The 17496-nt window shown below is 49.7% G+C and overlaps 1 protein-coding gene across 2 annotated transcripts in view; it reads right to left on the bottom strand.

Moving 5' to 3' along the window:
* Positions 1-17496, bottom strand: part of HADHA (hydroxyacyl-CoA dehydrogenase trifunctional multienzyme complex subunit alpha) — a 43541-nt gene that overhangs the window by 7045 nt on the left and 19000 nt on the right. For both annotated transcript variants that reach the window (XM_084829547.1, XM_084829548.1), the window contains exons 4-16: positions 16854-16987; positions 13454-13592; positions 13028-13147; positions 12816-12918; positions 11676-11798; positions 11409-11527; positions 9429-9485; positions 7978-8087; positions 7444-7578; positions 6284-6455; positions 3874-3960; positions 788-928; positions 239-307 (exon numbers count right to left, since the gene is read on the bottom strand). In XM_084829547.1, coding sequence (XP_084685673.1) covers positions 239-307; positions 788-928; positions 3874-3960; positions 6284-6455; positions 7444-7578; positions 7978-8087; positions 9429-9485; positions 11409-11527; positions 11676-11798; positions 12816-12918; positions 13028-13147; positions 13454-13592; positions 16854-16987 — 1509 coding nt within the window. The remainder of the gene's footprint in view (positions 1-238; positions 308-787; positions 929-3873; positions 3961-6283; positions 6456-7443; positions 7579-7977; positions 8088-9428; positions 9486-11408; positions 11528-11675; positions 11799-12815; positions 12919-13027; positions 13148-13453; positions 13593-16853; positions 16988-17496) is intronic.

The following is a 17496-nucleotide window of genomic DNA, read 5'->3' as shown; positions in this document are numbered from 1 at the left end:
CTGCAGGGAAAGCCCTCCTCTGCTCAGATCTGAAGCTTCTCCATGCCACAAGGCTGGAGGTGGACGTGCTGGGACTGAGGAAGCGTGGCACGGCAGCAAGGGCTGTGTGGAGCCGACCTGTTTGCAAACTATGTGTCAAGCTGAGGTCGCGCCATCCATAAGGCCCCCCACCCCCCAATCCTAGTGGCACCATTAGGGAAGCGTTCTGGGATCCCAGCTCTTTGCAACTGGCACCAACCTGGAGAACTCGGACGATTTCAGCCAGCATGGGTGCAAGACACCTGGTTGTGTAGAAACCTGGACCATCCTGGGGAGGAGGAAGCAGACATTTGAAGTCAAGTTGCCCAGGCTGTCCCTCCCATGCAGGCACATCTGCTCATGGCAGGATCTTTCAGCAGCTAACAGCGGCAGTTCAACCAAGGTTCTCAAACAGATTCCATACAAAACTTCTTGCCTGGGTCGACTTTTAGCGACCAGTGGAGCAGGGGTAGACTTTGCCCTAAGGCCAAAGTATTCCCTGGGGTTGCTGGGTCAGGGCAGATGGATAAGCTGGGGTAGAAAGGGGCCATTCTGAATTGCAGAGGCGCCAAAACCGGGTTTCTTATTCTTAGCTGCCTGAGAAAGGGGACGTTGGCACTCGCAGCAGCCTCCCCACAACCAACCCAGGCAGCACTTCGTCTTGCCTCACCATCCTCAGCAAGTTAGAGGAAAGTTTAACTCCAGTGCTTCTTGCTTGAAGACAACGGCTCCATCTGGAAGCCATTTTAAAAAAACAACAGCTCCTCACCTTCACCACAATGATGACCTTCCCTTGCTTGAGGCCGACGGCAACAGCAGAGGCTGCCGTGTCCGGGGATGTTTTGTCGGTGGTGATGATCTCTAGCAGCTGCATCTTGTCAACAGGAGAGAAGTAGTGCATCCCAATCACCTAAAGCACAACAGCAGGCATATTGGATCAGGATTAGACCCTCTTGCATAGCAGGTGACTCTCTCAGTGCCTTGCTGGAAGCTGGAACAACTCAACCTCTCACAATGGGCAACCAATGCCTGCTGACAGCCAACCTTGACCTAACTTTGAACCCAGAAGTCTGAGCAGGTCTCTTGGTCGAACCGCAGTACCTGACTGCAATGCCTAATGGAGTGCCTCTCCCAGCACGAACCTATCTGAACACTACGTTCATCATCTAAGGCCCTCCTTCAGGTGCCTCCTCCAAGGGAGGCTCAGAAGGCGGCAAGAAGGGACATGGCCTTCTTGGTGGTGGCCCCTCAATTTGGAACAAGCTCCCCAGCAAGGCCAGCCTGGTGCCATCATTGTTACCTTTTCGGTTAAGACCTCCCTCTTCTCTCAGGCATTTGGCAGCATATGATGAGGTTTTAATCAGGTCCTGGATTTTTCTTACTGTTGATTGCTTAAAATTGTTAATATATATGTGTGTCTGTGTATGTGCTGTCTGTTTATGTTTGAATGTAAGTGGCTTTGTATACTATGTATAATGTATTTTTAATTATTTTTAATCTTTGTAAACTGCCCAGAGAGCTTCGGTTATTGGCTGGTAGAGGACTGTAATGAATGAATGAATGAATGAATGAAATGAATGAACCACCTCCAGGATTGAAACTGGGGTGCGTGTGTGTGTGTGTCTGCCTAGTCAGGTGGCCTTTTTGGCCCCTCCAACTGTATTTGCAGAAAGGGTTGCAGCTGTACATTCTACAACTGGGAGCCAGAAACCAAGAACCTCCTCCTCCAGCCCCTGGCTGTCCTGACTGTAACAGCATCATGGACTGATGGGAGAAGAAGTGCTTTCTCTAAGGTCACACTGGACACCAGCCATTTAGGCCAAATAAGCTACCCTCTCCCCCACGGGAGGGTTCAAAGCTGAGCGTCACAGTGCATGCTTTGCATGCGGAAGGTCCCTGGCAGGATCTCTAGGTAATCAACTAGGAAGGTAAGTGATAATCTGATTTAACACACAAAAAATAGTAAATTTGCCCATCACTCAATATATGGTGTCAGATAGCTTAGAATTTCACAACAGCTGTTCATTCTTCACTGGAAATGCCATGTTTGCCTTTATTCCCTAATACAAGAAACAAAAGAGCCTCCTAAACTCTCAGTCTCACCAACGAATCAACGAAAGCTTTTGTTAATTTTTCTACCAATTGAAAAGATTAAAGCTGGCAGCTCAAGTTCGGATCTGCTGAATGAAGAGGTGTGGGAGAGGAAAAGGAGCTGCTTCGCACAGGGGAACAAACGCCAGGATTGTGTTTTGCTTCTCAGAAGAGAAGACGCGGACCTGGCAAGGGAGGGGGAGAGGGAGCATGGCAAAACTTCTTGGCACGGAGCGCTTTCATAGAATCCTAGAGTTGGAAGAGGCCATTTCAGCCATAGACTCTAACTGCTTGCTCACTGCAGGAATCCAGTTTAAAGCATGCCAGACAGATGGAGAGCCCCCCCACTGCCCCCCCCGCCGGCAGCTGGTTCCATTGTCTGACTGCTCTGACCGTTAGGAAGGTTTTCCTGATGTTCAACTGAAATCTGCCTTCCTGTAACTGATGCCTGTTATTTCGTGTCCTACAGTCTTGGAGGAGAGAGAACAGGTTGCGGCCCCCTTCTCTATGACAACCCTTCAGGTACCTGAAAACTGCTATCATATCCCACCCCGTCTGCTCTTCTCAAGGCTAAACATACCCAGTCCCTTCCATCTTTCCTTGTAGGCTTTGGTTTCTAGTCCCCTGATCATCTTTATTGCCCTTCAGAGCTTGTTCCAATTTATATGAATTTATTTATTATTATTATTTATTATTGCATTTATATCCCGCCTTTTTTCCTCTTTCAAGGAACCCAAGGCGGCTTACATTATCCTCCTCCTCTCTGTTGTATCCTCACAACAACAACCCTGTGAGGTAGGTTGGGCTGAGAGTCTGTGACTGGCCCAAAGTCACCCAGTGAGCTTCCATGGCCAAGTGGGGACTAGAACCCGGACCTCCCGGCTCCCAATCCGTTACTCTCACCACTACACTACACTGGCTCTGAATCCATATGAATATGAATCCTTCTTAAAGTGTGGTGGCCAGAATTGGACACAGTATTTGAGGTGAAATCTGATCAGAGCAAAATACAGTGGAACTATTACTTCCTGCGATTTAGAAACCATTACTTCTATTGATGCAATCTAAAATTACACACTGCTGACACATAGTCAGCTTGTGGTTGACTACAACTCCAAGATCCTTTTCATACCTACTGTTGCTAAGCCAGGCATCCCTCATCTTGTACCTGTGCAATTGATTTCTCTTTCCTAAATGAAGAATTTTGCACTTGTCACAGTTGAATTTCATTCTGTCACTTTCTGGCCTGTTTTCTAACCTATCAAGATCATTTAGAATTTTGTTTTTATCCCACCCAATTTTGCGTCATCCGCCAATTTGATAAGTATTCCCTGGACCTTGGGGTGGGGGTGGGGGGCAGGGGCCGAGAAGAAAGCAGAGAGAGAACAGGCTCGTCCTCAGTATCCAGAGCACACCTTTCCTTCTCGGAAGGGACAAATGGGCTCTGAAGACACATGAAGCAGCCACTTTGCTGAAGCTAAGCAGGTCTGAGTCTGGTCAGTGCTTGGAGAGGAGACCACCTGGGAACCACATGTAGCCACCTTGAGTTCCTCAACGGAAGAAAGGTGGGGTATAAATGTACTAAGTAAGTACGTAAGTAAGTAAGTAAGTAATACACATTCATGGAAGACGGTGGAGAGTGTACAGATCTTCCAGTAAGGCCATGCGATGCAGTGACAGGGAAGCGCGCCCCACGACAGATGCTCGGCTAGGCTTCAGAATTAATTTCCCATGACATGGAATGCAGTGGCCCTGGGGACTCACCTTATCTGGCCTTTTGCTGGCTGCAGCTATCTGACTGATGGGGAGAGCAGAGGTGTTGCTGGCGAAGATACAATGAGGAGGGATCAGCTGGGAAGACAAAAGCAGACATTAAGTGGGGGTACCAACATGGTTAGAATGGGCTGAGATTTACGAAAGACAAGCACCTTGTGTCATGTTTCCCTTGCCCCCCCTTTCCGTATGCACTCACACACACAAATAGAGAGGCTTCAGCCTCACGCCTTTAATTCATTATCAACAGGTCCATTACAGATGCAAATCCTCAAAGACTCTCAGGCTACAAAGGAATGCCTCCAGGGGATTCAGATGGGAACAGTGAAGTTGCCTGCAGTTTGAAGTGAGGCTTGCTGGCTAGACTAACTGAGGGAGGGATGTCCTGCCCTTCTGGTGATGCTTCCCTAGTCGCCTCTCACGCATCACTAACCGGGTGGACAGTCTGAGCTCCGCCCCTGGAGTTTCCCTCTTAGCTCTGCACTGCAGTCCAGCATCTCTTAGGTCACAGCCCCCGCTCTCCTCCTCCTCCCCGTCCTCCTCCTGGCTTCTCACAGAGGAGGGCAAGGGGTGGGGGGGCTTCAGGCTCGGCCATCTGGGAGTTAGTAACCTGAGAAGCACGCCCATATCTGAACTGGCTTGGGAAAACACATCCCTCGGTTCTGGCTGTTCCTCTTCTGAATCTGAGCTGCTATCTCCCTGCGCTCAGAATTAATCCTGACACTGCTCATTGGAAGGACAGATACTGAAGCTGAAGCTCAAATATTTTGGCCACCTAATGTGAAGAGAAAAGTCACTGGAAAAGACCCTGATGCTAGGAAAGATTGAAGGCAAAAGGAGAAGGGGACGGCAGAGGATGAGATGGCTAGATGGCTGAGAGCCAGTGTAGTGTAGTGGTGAGAGTGACGGACTGGGAGCTGGGAGATCCGGGTTCTAGTCCCCACTTGGCCATGGAAGCTCACTGGGTGACTTTGGGCCAGTCACAGGCTCTCAGCCCAACCTACCTCACAGGGTTGTTATTGTGAGGATACAACAGAGAGGAGGAGGAGGATAATGTAAGCCGCCTTGGGTTCCTTGCAAGAGGAATAAGGGCGGGATATAAATGCAATAATAAATAAATAATAAATAGATAGCATCATCGATGCAATGAATATGGACTTGAGCACACTCCGGGAGAAAGCGCAGGACAGGAAGGCCTGGCGTGCTATGGTCCATGGGGTCACGAAGGGTCGGACACGACTGAATGACTGAACAACAATTGGCTGCGTGAAGATGTGCAGCCATTTCATGCAACCTATGCTGCATAGAGGCGTGATTGACACCAGGTAGCAACTGCAGTAGCAGAGGTGGGATTTGCTGGCCAATGAATTTATGAAGAATAGTATCTGTAGGACACAGGGCAGAGATGCAAGAGGTTTGACATGCTGTGCAATACACTGCAGTCTTTACATGGCATTAACAATTGTATCACTCCATTGTTTGGGAAAAACCTCCTCACCTTGCAGTGAGAAAGAGCAAGTTATCCAAGCAGTGGTCATCTGTGCTAAGAGCAAGAACGCCACAGCAGGCTTTCCTGTGTGTCTGTGTGATTAGGCATATCCTGTTCTCAGCTCTTCATAAACCCTTGGGCTCAACCCCTTGCATCTCCCCCCACTCCCATCTGCAGCTGCATTTCCTCACATTCATCCTTCAGTACCTTGGGGTGCCTCCTCCCCCCACCACTCTCACCAGTGTAATGTCTTTATATTGTGAGCTCCTCAGGGCAGGGAACAGACGTGTTTTTGTTTATGAAGTGCCATCAATGTGTTGTATACGTGATTGTTATAAAGTCATTGCCTTACTCAGTTTTAGCACACCTTAAGAATGTTAGTGGGGGTATTCCCTCCCTATCATGCCCCCACCAATTTTTTTACACTAAATTAAAAGAAATCAAAGTAAATCTTCCTCTTTAGACAGGAACGTGCCATTTTGGGATAGTTCATCCCACGGCAGTCTCAGCACAGCCATGAGCTCTGCCCCTTGGCCTACAGCAGCCTTCCCCAACCTGGTGCCCTCCAGATATTTTGGACCACAGCTCCCAGGATTCCTGACCTCTGGCCATGCTGGCTGGGAGTTATGGGAGTTGCAGTCCAGCAGATCTGGGGAACACCAGGCTGGGGAAGGCCAGCCTCCAGCTGGAAGCACAGGAAGTGAGCGCTGCTGGGAGCCACACAGCGCTGGGGGGATTCGCGTGCATCGCCCAGTGTTCAGCCCATAATTCCAAGCAGCCACCACATGGACTAGATGGGGACCCACACAGGCTTGCGTGGCTGCTGCATCACTGGCCAGGACAGGTGCCCCGGATGAGCACACCATGACTGGCCTTACCACAGCTCCATCACGTCTCCAGGCTCCTACTCACCGCCTCCACCTCCTTCAGCACTTTATGCTTGATGCTGATGTCCTCAAAGACAGCTTCGATCACCATGTCGGCCTTCCCAAAGTCTTTGTAATCCAGCTGCCCTGTCAGGTCGCTGAGGATCACATCCCTCTCGAATGAAGTCAAATTCTTCTTCTTCACTTTGTCATTCAAGCTGGGAAACAGCAGGTGGGGGTGGGAGGGGGGTGAAATCAGGCTGCAGGGCTACGGCCTGGCTCAGAAGAAGCTGCCCAAGCCCACAAACGTCTTCACGATGAGGGAGGTTTGCCTGGCACTTATGTCTTTTTGCGCTAGGCAGAGGCCCTCCTGGTCCCCAAGGCTTCACAACCTCTTATATTTTATATGTTGCTTCTATTTTTTTAAGCTCTGCATGATATTTTGTTATTTTGTTTTAATTTTCAATTGTATTGTTTTATTGTCAGTTTTGGGAAGCCACTTTGGAAATGAATACCGTGCAGGTTGCAGTACAAATATAGACAAAGGTGATGGAATACACAAGCTGTTGCGGGCCAAGAACTTGCTTCTAAAGGGCCTGGCTTTCAAATGCTAAGCCTGATGCACATGCTGATCCTAATTGGTGGCTCAGACACTCCAAAAAGACGAGGGAGGATGGTGGGAGAGGAAGGAACCAAGCCAAACGAAGAGCACACCTGAAAGAGGTATTCCCACTGAGAAAAACTATCCCAGATGAGATGAAACATGAAGATTGCTACCCTCTTAGTTTGTTTCATTGCTTCCAGGGTATGTTGTCAGCAGACGTGCCTCCATCAGGGATGCTTTGACCTCCACAAGACCAAACCAGTCTGGGGGCAGAAATGCCTCTCTGCACAGCGGTTTGCCTCCCAGCCCCTTGGCAAGGCCAGCAGCTTCTGCTCCTCCTTTGCAGACAGCAAGGAGGAACTAATTTGGAAAGATGCAGACACAAGCCACGTTCTTAGATTCCAATGCAAGGAATGCTACGCCTCAAAGTGGAAGTCACACTCACTACCCAGCCACCCTCCCCAGCCCCACCCATATGTTCCAGGCACAGAAAGCTGTCAAGACACACTCAGCAATGAGGCAGAGAAATTCAGGCTCCAATTTAACACCCCCCCCGCCCCCAGCCCAAATAGACCACCATGTTGGAATGTAAATGAGCCTACCCTTTGTAGACTTGCTGCTGTCCCCTGCTCAAGCCTTCCAGGGTGGTGTCCTTCAGGATGGTCTTCATCCCTTTGTCCACAGAGACCTGAGCAATTCCTGCACCCATCAAGCCAGCTCCCAGGATAGCAAGATTCCTGCATGGAGAGGGAGCCAAGGAAGGATGGATGGGGACACAACCCCTCCCCCCCAACATTCCCCAGCTGATGCTGAGAGACATGCTGCCTCGGATACTGGAGGTAGCATAGAGGCATCAGGACTCGTAGCCACTGACACCCTTCTCCTCCATGAACTTCTTCAAGCCCCTTTTAAAGCCGTCCAAGGTGGGCACCATCATCTTGTGGTAGCAAATTGCATCGTCTGACTGCATGAAGTCTTTCCTTTTTTCCTCCCTGCATCTCCCACCATTGACCCAATACACCTTTGCTCCTCCAGTTCCATTCCCACATCTTGTAGTAGAGAATTCTGCAGTTTAACTATTTCTGAAGCCCAAAGACAGCCACAGTTCTCTGTAGCCAGTCTGCAGCTGGGCTTACTTGACTGGCTGCTTCGGTTCCCCAAACTTGTTCTTCTTGCACTGCACCTGCCCATGGTAGAGCCCCATCAGAGCCTTGGATTCAGAGGTCATTCCCAGTTCCCCGAATTTCTACAAGAGGTGGCGGTGGCGGGGTGGTGGTGGCAGGGAGAAGAAAAGAGAAAGGCACAGTCAGAGGTTTTGGCCATGGGATCACAGTACAATGCCCACATAGCAGAGGAATAATACACAGGCACTGTCGAGTTTCACCCCAGAGCCCCAGCTAGAAACACACAGTGGAGGCAGGAACATGACTACTTAACATTTGCCCCTCTCCAAACCACACAGCCCAATTTCCGCACTGCTCACGTGCAAGCCCCTGGCATTTCCCCTCCACGCTTGCTGCTTTGCTCATCTACCAGGGATCGTGCCACTTCTGCAGCGGTATAGCACCTGTCACCGCTGGGTTCTAAATCTGCATTCACAAGCAGCCGCATTGGCAAGAGCCGCCTCCTTCCTCACCTGGCAGCATGTGCATCTTTTGCCAATACTGGGGAGAAATTCTGCATGCACTACAGCTGTTTCATTCAAAACCCATGGGGAAAGGTGCCAAGAATATTGGATAAGGGCTCCGTTGAGGTGTCTAATGTGTAACCCACTTTGGACAGGGTACTTCTGAGAATGTACCAAGAGCAGCATTGCTCAAATTCGGGGGGGGGGGGGGCTCCAGCCCACCTCCTGATGCCATCCCCTCCTTTGTGCAATCCAGAATCTTAAGGGAAGGGTTAGGGCGCCGGCAGCTGCTGCAAGCAGCACAGAGGAGTGCCAAGGCCAAAGACATGCCCTTCCTGCCGAGCCACCAGGGATGGGCAGCTGCCGCAAACGGCAACGCAGCAGATGCCAGGGGCAGCACACATCCTGCCTCATGGTCTGGGTTCATTTCCAAGCACAGGGAGGCCTTATCTGGAAAGTCACATTCTTGGAGAAGCCCAAAGGTTTGCATGTCAAAGCAAAGCGTATCTATATATTATTTGTGTAACATATTTCTTGGCCGCCTTTCAGGGCAGAAGCCCTCCCAAGGAGGCTTACAACAATAAAATACATAAAAACAGTTAAAATATTAATAGTGATAAAAACATAAAAACAACACTAAAGACCAACAATAAAATCAGCAACAACAGCAGTCATATCAAAAAACGACCAGGGTAAAATAATACGTTTTCAAGGCCTTCTTAAAAGTCAGCAATGACGGAGCATGGCGGACCTCGGATGGCAGCTTGTTCCAAAGGTGTGGGGCCACTGCAGACAAGGCCCTTTCATGGGTGATCACCCATCTGACTGCTCTCACGGGTGGGCAAAAGAGAAGGGCCTCTCTTTCTGATCTTGAAGTGTGGGCAGGCTGATATGGGTGAAGTAACTTGAAGTAAATTCAAGTAACTTGAACATTAAAGCACAAGACCAAAGCTCCTTTACCTGGGATTCAAGAAGGTAGCCAGCTTCATTGCCTTGTTCCAGGCCAGTCTTTACAACCTAAGTCAAAGAGGCACAAGAACCGTGTTTCTTCCATATATTGCTCTACCAGCTTTCAGTTCAACACTTCCAGCGTGGTTTACAATAACTAATACAAACTAAAAAGGTATAAAATACACCAGAGGACATTTTACCCAGCCTGCCTGCACTTCCAGGTGTCAGAGGGTGGCCTGCCTGCCCTTCTGGCCAGGAGAACCCGAGACCCAGTCCAGGGGTATCTTCGCAGGATCCACAGGCCCTGTCACAGAGTAGACAGGGACTCTTGGGGACCTGTACCTGCACTTGCGCTGACCATGTAGTGCAGCGTATCCAGGTTATCTGCATTGCCCTGGAGAGTGCACAAGGCAGATGCCAACCTTCCAGGCCATTACCTTGGAAAAGCTTCAGTACGATGGCCTTGCTTTTGGCCCGAGGAAATGCACCACCCCAAGGAAGCACCTTGTGCCAGCTTGTGCTTGGGAGTTGCTTTGTGTTCACGTTCCAAAGCAAAGATCAACATAACCTGTGTTACTTGAAGGGACAAGAGAGATCACAGGGACAGCCTCCTCATACGAGAAACCCCTTTAGACCAACCTTCTCTAACTTGGTGCCCTCCAGATATGTTGGACTGCAACTCCCATCACTCACATTGGCCATGCTGGCTGGGAATGATGGGAGTTGCAGTCCCACAAATCTGGAGGGCTGTGGAAGGATGCCTAAGACCGAACAGCAGCCATTTTTTGCAAGCTCTGTAGGTATCCAGGAAGCCAACAAGGGCTTTCAGGTTAAACTTTGCACTATACAAATGAAGGCCTTGATCCCAATGCGATGTGGAAGCCCTGCAGAAGCTGCTTCTGGAATCCTTTTCTAGCCAGCCTACCTTCCTAAAACCAGAATGTTTTGATGCCTCTGTTTACAGGGGATCGATTCCCTTCAGCTTTGGGATGCTTGCCTATTGAAGAACTATGTCCCCCCCGCCCCGCAAACTGTAAAGAATTTGGCTTCCAGAGCAGTAACCAATGTATTGGTAAAGACTCAAGGGCAGCTTTCACTCTTTAAGAGCAGCAAGTTGCTAGCTCTCATGGCTGTAGAAAAGAGGTAGAGTAGGGGTTTAATAGCTCAGTAGCACTTAAGCCATATTGTGCCATACGCCAGATGATGGTTCAAGCAACTGTCTCTCAGTTGCCATTCATGTCGTGCATAAAACTTAGTTCTTGCAGCAGCTAGGCCTCGTCCACTCCCAAGATCTCAGAGAACCAGCCTGATCGCATTCTCATTTTAATCTCCGAATGATTTGTTTTTATACCACTATTTTTATCTGCTGGCTTGAGATGTTATTGTCTTGTGTTTTATATGGGCATAATCTGCCTTGGAATTTTTTTTTTGCGGGACTGGATATAAATAATAAAATAGAGGAGTTTGGCAACAGATAAGCATGCAGAAAGCATGCAGATAGCTAACCCAGGTGTGCTCTACAAGGCATAAACCTGCCAGCACACCTTCCCCTTCAGCAGGTGCTGATGAGGATGGAGCCTATGTCCTCCCCTCACGCTGACAACTTCCTGCCTGAAATTCATGAAGGTGAGGATTAGTTTCAGAAGGTGAGACCATGTCTGTAGGGCTAGCAGGCAGCAGGGAGGATGGATTCCTGCCTAACTGGGCAAACCTCTGAACTGCTACAGGAATCAGAATGAATATATTCGACAAGCTCAGCCTGGTATCAACAGAAACAAGAATAGTTTCCTCATAGAATCAAAGTGAGTTCGGTCCAAGGTCCTTTTGTCCAAACCCTGCTGAAAAGCAGGACCAGAGACGCCACACAGCCCAGCCTAAGGGTATTCAAGGCTGAAAACTAACCCTTCCTCCCATCGCATGCGCACACACACGCACACTCCCCATCTGCCCTTGCCACGTGTGGATGACCTCTGAGGAAACTGACATTACCGCAATGATGTTCACGGGAGCTGGGTAGAGTCCTTTTGTTTGCTTCTGAACTTTTCCCTCCACCGTTTTGTAGACTTGTTGCCGGACAAAGGGAATCGCCATGGCATAATCCATCACCTCTGCAAGACAACGCAGAGTCACTGGACAAAACGACAAAGCCACCCCTGGCTACAGCACAGTGGTGAGCCCCAGGGAGGACCACGCCAAGGCACCTTGCCCACAGTCCAAAGCAAGGCAAGCTCACCCGCCAGCACTGCTCCCACTCACTCTGAATCAGCCCCTTGGCCTTCTTTCGAGAAATCGACTTGCTGGCTAGTCCTCTGGCAAAAGTGATGGCCACCTCTTCCAGGTATTCCAGCGTCCGCTCCTCGGGGCTTTTGATACCTGGACCTGCACATGCCAAGACATGAAGTGCACCCAAGGGGTCTGTATTCTTTGACAACGTGCTGATTTCCTAACGGAAGAGTTATACTCCAGGAAGGAAAACCCCAAGACCATGAACAACCATCTGAGACTTCCATTCCGTCTTACCCCCAAGGCCCTACCCTCCTTGCCTCGGGGCCTTATTTCAGCTGTGAGCCTGCAGGCAGGGACCTGGGCTTTACTGTGCAATTCCATGGATGGATGGCGGTGACAGCCATTTGGGGCAAAGGGGTGCCTTTTTGTCCCCCCCATTCCACTTTGCTCCTTGGCACCCCTCCGTCCACACATTCTGGACTAGCCTCCCACCCCACATCGCCTGCCCCCACTCTTCCCAATCTGCACTCCCAGGTCCTGGGCTGGCTGCTGCTTGGTGGGAAAGGCAAGGCACTAGGCATGCAATCCCCAGCTCACTCCTTTGTGGAGGGCCACCCATGCTTAGCTCCTTATAACCGCAAACGTGTCAGCCGGACTGGCGACATGCAGATGCTGTGGGTTTAATGGCCTCTGTTGTATTTACAGGGAATGTTATTTTTGGTTGCTTTGGGTGGAATAGTTTTTTTGTTTTTTACTGTTCAATGTGTTGCACTGTATTTTCAGCTCCACCTGGTCATGTGAAAGCCTGTCATTGGGTTAATTCCCCCACCAAGGACTCCTCATGCTATTCATATTGATTTCATACAAACACAAACAGAGGTGCCACTTTCCTCACTGACCAACTGACCCACCACAAGTGGAAACAAACTGTTTCTCTGGAATTACAGGGATGGGCACCCACAGCCCTGTTGGCTGTGTGAATGCTCGGGACTGCTGGGGATGACCATGGCAGGCCGGCCACTCGACCAGCCCTGAAATGGAGGGCCAGTATCACTGGGAACAAGAGCACCGCAAACCCTGCCAAGACACGGCTGTGCAGAGAAGGGGAACGGCCAAGGCAAGATGCTCTTCTGTGAGCAGATGTGGGTGTGTGGAGGGCCTCAGCCTAACCTAGTGGGTCGACCAGCTGGTCCACCAGCCCCATCTTCTTTGCTCTGTCAGCACGAATATTTCTTCCAGTCAGCATCATGTCAAAGGCAGCAGGAAGCCCCACCTGAGACACAGGAAAAGGTTTCACACACCAGAAACAGGGACATGGGAAAGGCAGAATCCCTCCGTTCCCCAGGCTCGCTGGAGGTCAACAGAAAGCCTCCTCCACTCACCATCTTTGGCAGCCTTTGAGTTCCGCCGGCCCCTGGCAGCAGCCCCAGCAGCACCTCAGGCGAGCCCAGGACTGTCTTTTTGTCCTTGGTTGCTATTCTGTACTGGCAAGCGATGGCAACCTGAGGAGAGCAGCATCAGAACACACCACTATGCACACAATTCATCTTTCCCACACCCTTTTGCTTAGAGAAGGGCCAGGACCCACCTGAGTCTCTGCCCTGAGATCCGCACTCCCTGAGAGCAATTCCACCCTAGGCTGTTCCTAGGATTTTCCTGTTCACATGCTGAATGCAGCTGCCACCGTCCGATTTGCTAGGGCCTTGAGCCCGGGAGTGAGGCCGGCCGGCCAGCCTCCTAAGCCCTCTACAGGCTTGACCCTAGCAAGTGCCCCATTGCCCTGAGTTCTTGGAAGCCCTTCACCATACCTCTAGCCCTCCGCCAACGCATGAACCACTGATGGCAGCAACAATGGGCTTGGAGGACTTCTCAAGGTTCGCCAACATCTTCTGCCCTTCCTGAGAAAGTTGAGAGATTTCTTGGCTAGACTTGCAGTCCTCAATCATGCTACAGGAAGGTTGAAAAAGAAAAGAGAAGCCAGATTTGTAGGGATGGGCAAAGCCCCCGACGTCTGTTCTGTGGGTGGTCCACCATGGGGAATCCGGGCCGCTTAAAACTTCTTTGTCAACTGCCCAGAGAGCTTTGGCTATTGGACAGTATAGAAATGTAATTAACAACTGGATTGCCCTGGAGCGTCTGACTGATTCTGCGGGGCAGTCTTCTGTGTTTAAAAAAGGCATGATATGCTAATGGTGGCTGCCATTAGCCTATTGTGGGAAAACTACAGTCATATTTTACACCATTTGCAACCATAAAGCGCTTGTTTCTACATGAATTGCAGCTGTAAAGCACTTATGGCCACAATTTGCATAGAAGTAAGTGCTTTAGGGCCACAAATGGCGTAAAATATGCAAATTACGGCAGTAACTTTCATACAGTAGGCTAATGGCAGCCTTTTTTAAAGCTGGAAAACTGCCCCACACAAAATCTGGACGCTGTGCAGGTAAGGGAGTAGGTCCACTGCATACTCTACAGGTCAGATTCTTGGTAACCCAGCTTCATTGGAGTTGGCAGCAGATATCTGCAGCATCCCTACATATTTGTGACCATGGATTTCTACCCCTCAAAGCTGGAAAAGTTCTACACTGATGGAACTGCCTCTGAAGACACACTGTGCTACTTCATACAATACTTTGTGAACGCCACAATGCGTGTTGAGTAAATGTGTGTTGCAGCTTGTCTCATCACTCCATCATATACTCTGCCATTCATTCATTCATTCATTCATTCATTTATTTAATTTCTATACCACCCAATAGCCAAAGCTCTCTGGGCAGTTCACAAAAATTAAAGCCACAAGGTGCAGTATAAAACAATATAAAATATGAAAGCTTAAAACCACAGTATCACAGTACAGCCACAATAAAACCTAGCAGCAATGCAGAGATTTAAAATACAGAGCTAAAACACTAGGAAGCTAAAATGCTAAAATACTAGGAAAATAAAAAGGTCCTCACCTGGCACCGAAAGGAATACAACGTATGCACCAGGTGAACCTCTGTAGGGAGCTCATTCCACAGCTGAGGAGCCACAGCAGAAAAGTCCCTCTTCCTGGTAGCCACCCACCTCACTTCCTTTGGCAGGGACTCCCAGAGAAGGACCCCTGAAAATGATCTTAGGGTCCGAGCAGGCACATATGGGAGGAGGTGATCCTTCAGATAACCTGGCCCCAAGCCATTTAGGATTTTGAATGTGAATACCAGCACTTTGACTCAGGCCCAGACATGGACTGGCAGCCAGTGCAGCTGGAAAAGTACTGACATAATATGATGTCATTGGCCAGTCCATGTTAACAATCTCACTGCCCTATTTTGGACCTGCTGAAGTTTCCAGACCATCTTCAAAGGAAGCCCCATGTATAACACACTGCAGTAATCCAGATGAGAGGTTATCCAAGTATGGATCACTGTAGCTAGGCTCTCTCTGCCCAGATAAGGGCGTAGTCGGTATGTCAGCCTAAGCTGACAAAAGTGCTCCATGCCACCAAGTCCACCTGTACCTCAAGTGACAGTTCCGGGTCCTAGAGCACCCCCAAACTATGAACCTGATTAGAGTGCAATCCTCTCCAGAACAGGCTGAACATCACCTAGGCTGGCAGACGAATCACACACTAGCAGTACCTCCATCTTGTCTGGATTGAGTCTCAGTTTATTGGCCCTCATCCAGTCCATTATCATGCCAAGGCACTGATTCAAATCAGCCACTGCCTCACCTGGGTTTGATGAAAAAGAGAGGTAGAGCTGGGTGTCATCCACATATTGATGGCACCTCAGCCCAAACCTCCAGATAACTTCCCCCAGCCGTTTCATGTAGATGTTGAACAGCATAGGGAATAAAATAGAGACCTGTGGAACCCCATGGCACAATTGCCAAGGCACAGAGCAATAATCTCCCAGCAGCACCTTCTGGAATCGGCCAACCAAGGAGGAGTGGAACCACTGCAGTGCACTGCCTCCAACTCCCAGCTCAGACAACCTATCCAGACGGAAACCATGGTCGATGGTATTGAAAGATGCTGAGAGGTCCAGGAGAATCAACAGGGATGCCCTCCCGCTGTTCCTCCCCCTGCAAAGGTTATCCCACAGGGTGAGCAAGGCAGCTTTCATTCCAAAACCAGGCCTGAAGACCAACTGAAATGGATCTAGATAATCTGTTTCATTCAAGAGTGCCTGGAGTTGTCCTGCAACCACCTGCTCAAGTATCTTGCCCAGGAAGGGGATGTTGGCTACCAGCCTGTAGTTGTTAACATCCACCAGGCCCAGGTTAGGCTTTTTCAGGAGTGGCCTGATTACCACCTCTTTTAAAGGGGTGTCATCTGTATCTTCTGCTACGGCACAGATCTACTGACCCAATCACTGGCACATCCAAACACTGTCACCTGGCCTGATCTTTCAAGGCACTTCCAGGAGATATTTGCTGAAGAACTGCCATTCGTTCTTACATGGTCCTAACATCTCACATGGGAGACAGAAATTTCCCCTAGGGCGGCCTGTCACTAGCAGGTAAAAGTGCGAAGAAAGGCCACTTTATTGTACAACAAAGAGGCGCAAAGGCTCTGGCCCTCGTGCACGCCTCCATTTAATCAGCACTCTGCAAAACGAGCCTCCCAGCCAAGTACAGCGGGGGTGGCAGCCGTTCTAATCAGCCGCGGCTTCAGCCATTCCAGTACTCTCCCACAGAGGGCAGCAGGGTCATGCCCTCCTCGCTCCCTATTCTCTGCCACCCTCCCCCCAGCTCAGCCTGCACCTCTGAGTCCTCTGGACCCATCTGCTCTCTAAGCCTCTTTTCCGCAGATCCCCCGGCTGTCTATGCGCTGGGCTGCACAGCTAGACCAGGGAGGGAACCAGAGGGCAAATAGTCTTTTGGGGGAAATGTTCAGCCCCAGTATATGAAATATGAATAGAGAGGGGTACAGATCTAAGTGCTCAGGGGGCCAACCCCAGAGCTAGTGATATCAGAGACTGATGGGGGCAGCCATCTCTTCTCTCCCAAAGGTTTCTGCAACCAGCACCTGAAGGCATGTTGTGGGCCCAGGTGGCTCTGTACCCTCTGTCAAGCCTGATAAGCTGGTGATTCTTTTTGGAGAGAGACCCACCATGACAGCCTCTGCAAAATCCTGTCCAAAGGGACAGGGTACATGCTCCACCACAACAAGAACCTGCCCGTTTCTTCCCTGCCCCGGTAAGGATTCTCCTCTGTGGAACTTACTTGATGTCTGCCCCAGCAATGAAGCAACCAGGCTTGGCCGAGATTAGGACCGCACTATTGATAGCATCATTGGCCCATATTTCATTCATTATATCTGCGAATTCTGCTTGCAGTTGCCTGGACAGAGTGTTTACCTGGAACAAACAAATAGACTAGTTAAAGCCACGGTAGACAACAGGAAAGCTTTAGCACCAGACAGAGACCACTCATTGACTGCTCTTCCCACTAGAGGGGTTAATGCTCAGGAAGGTGGCAATGCTCAACCATTACACACACATGTTTTGGTGCTTGTAAAGTTACTCTTAAACAGCAGCCACCGCCATGCACTTCAGAGGCAGGGACAATAAAATCCACAGCGACCGGAATGGAGGGAGACATTTTACATCAGCTGTTAGGTCTGGTCATGTTTTAGAAATGGCTGAGTTAATAGCTATAAAAAGCCCCTCACCCATAAAATGTTCAATGGATGTCTGATACGCACATCTGAACAGCTTACTGACCAGAAGAACATCATGAAGCAAACTAACCTCTTGGGGGAAAAAAAAACTAGCCACAAATGGCTCTTGATAACCTGCACTCCTCTGACATTTCTGTTCCCTACTAGCTTTGCAGGCAGGCACCCGTATCTGAGAAATTCTGCAAA

This window comes from Heloderma suspectum, chromosome 1, assembly GCF_057233095.1.
Source record: "Heloderma suspectum isolate Gila_16-S chromosome 1, 16-S_ref, whole genome shotgun sequence".
Lineage (NCBI taxonomy): Eukaryota > Metazoa > Chordata > Lepidosauria > Squamata > Helodermatidae > Heloderma > Heloderma suspectum.
This window is presented reverse-complemented; position numbering and strand designations above follow the sequence as displayed.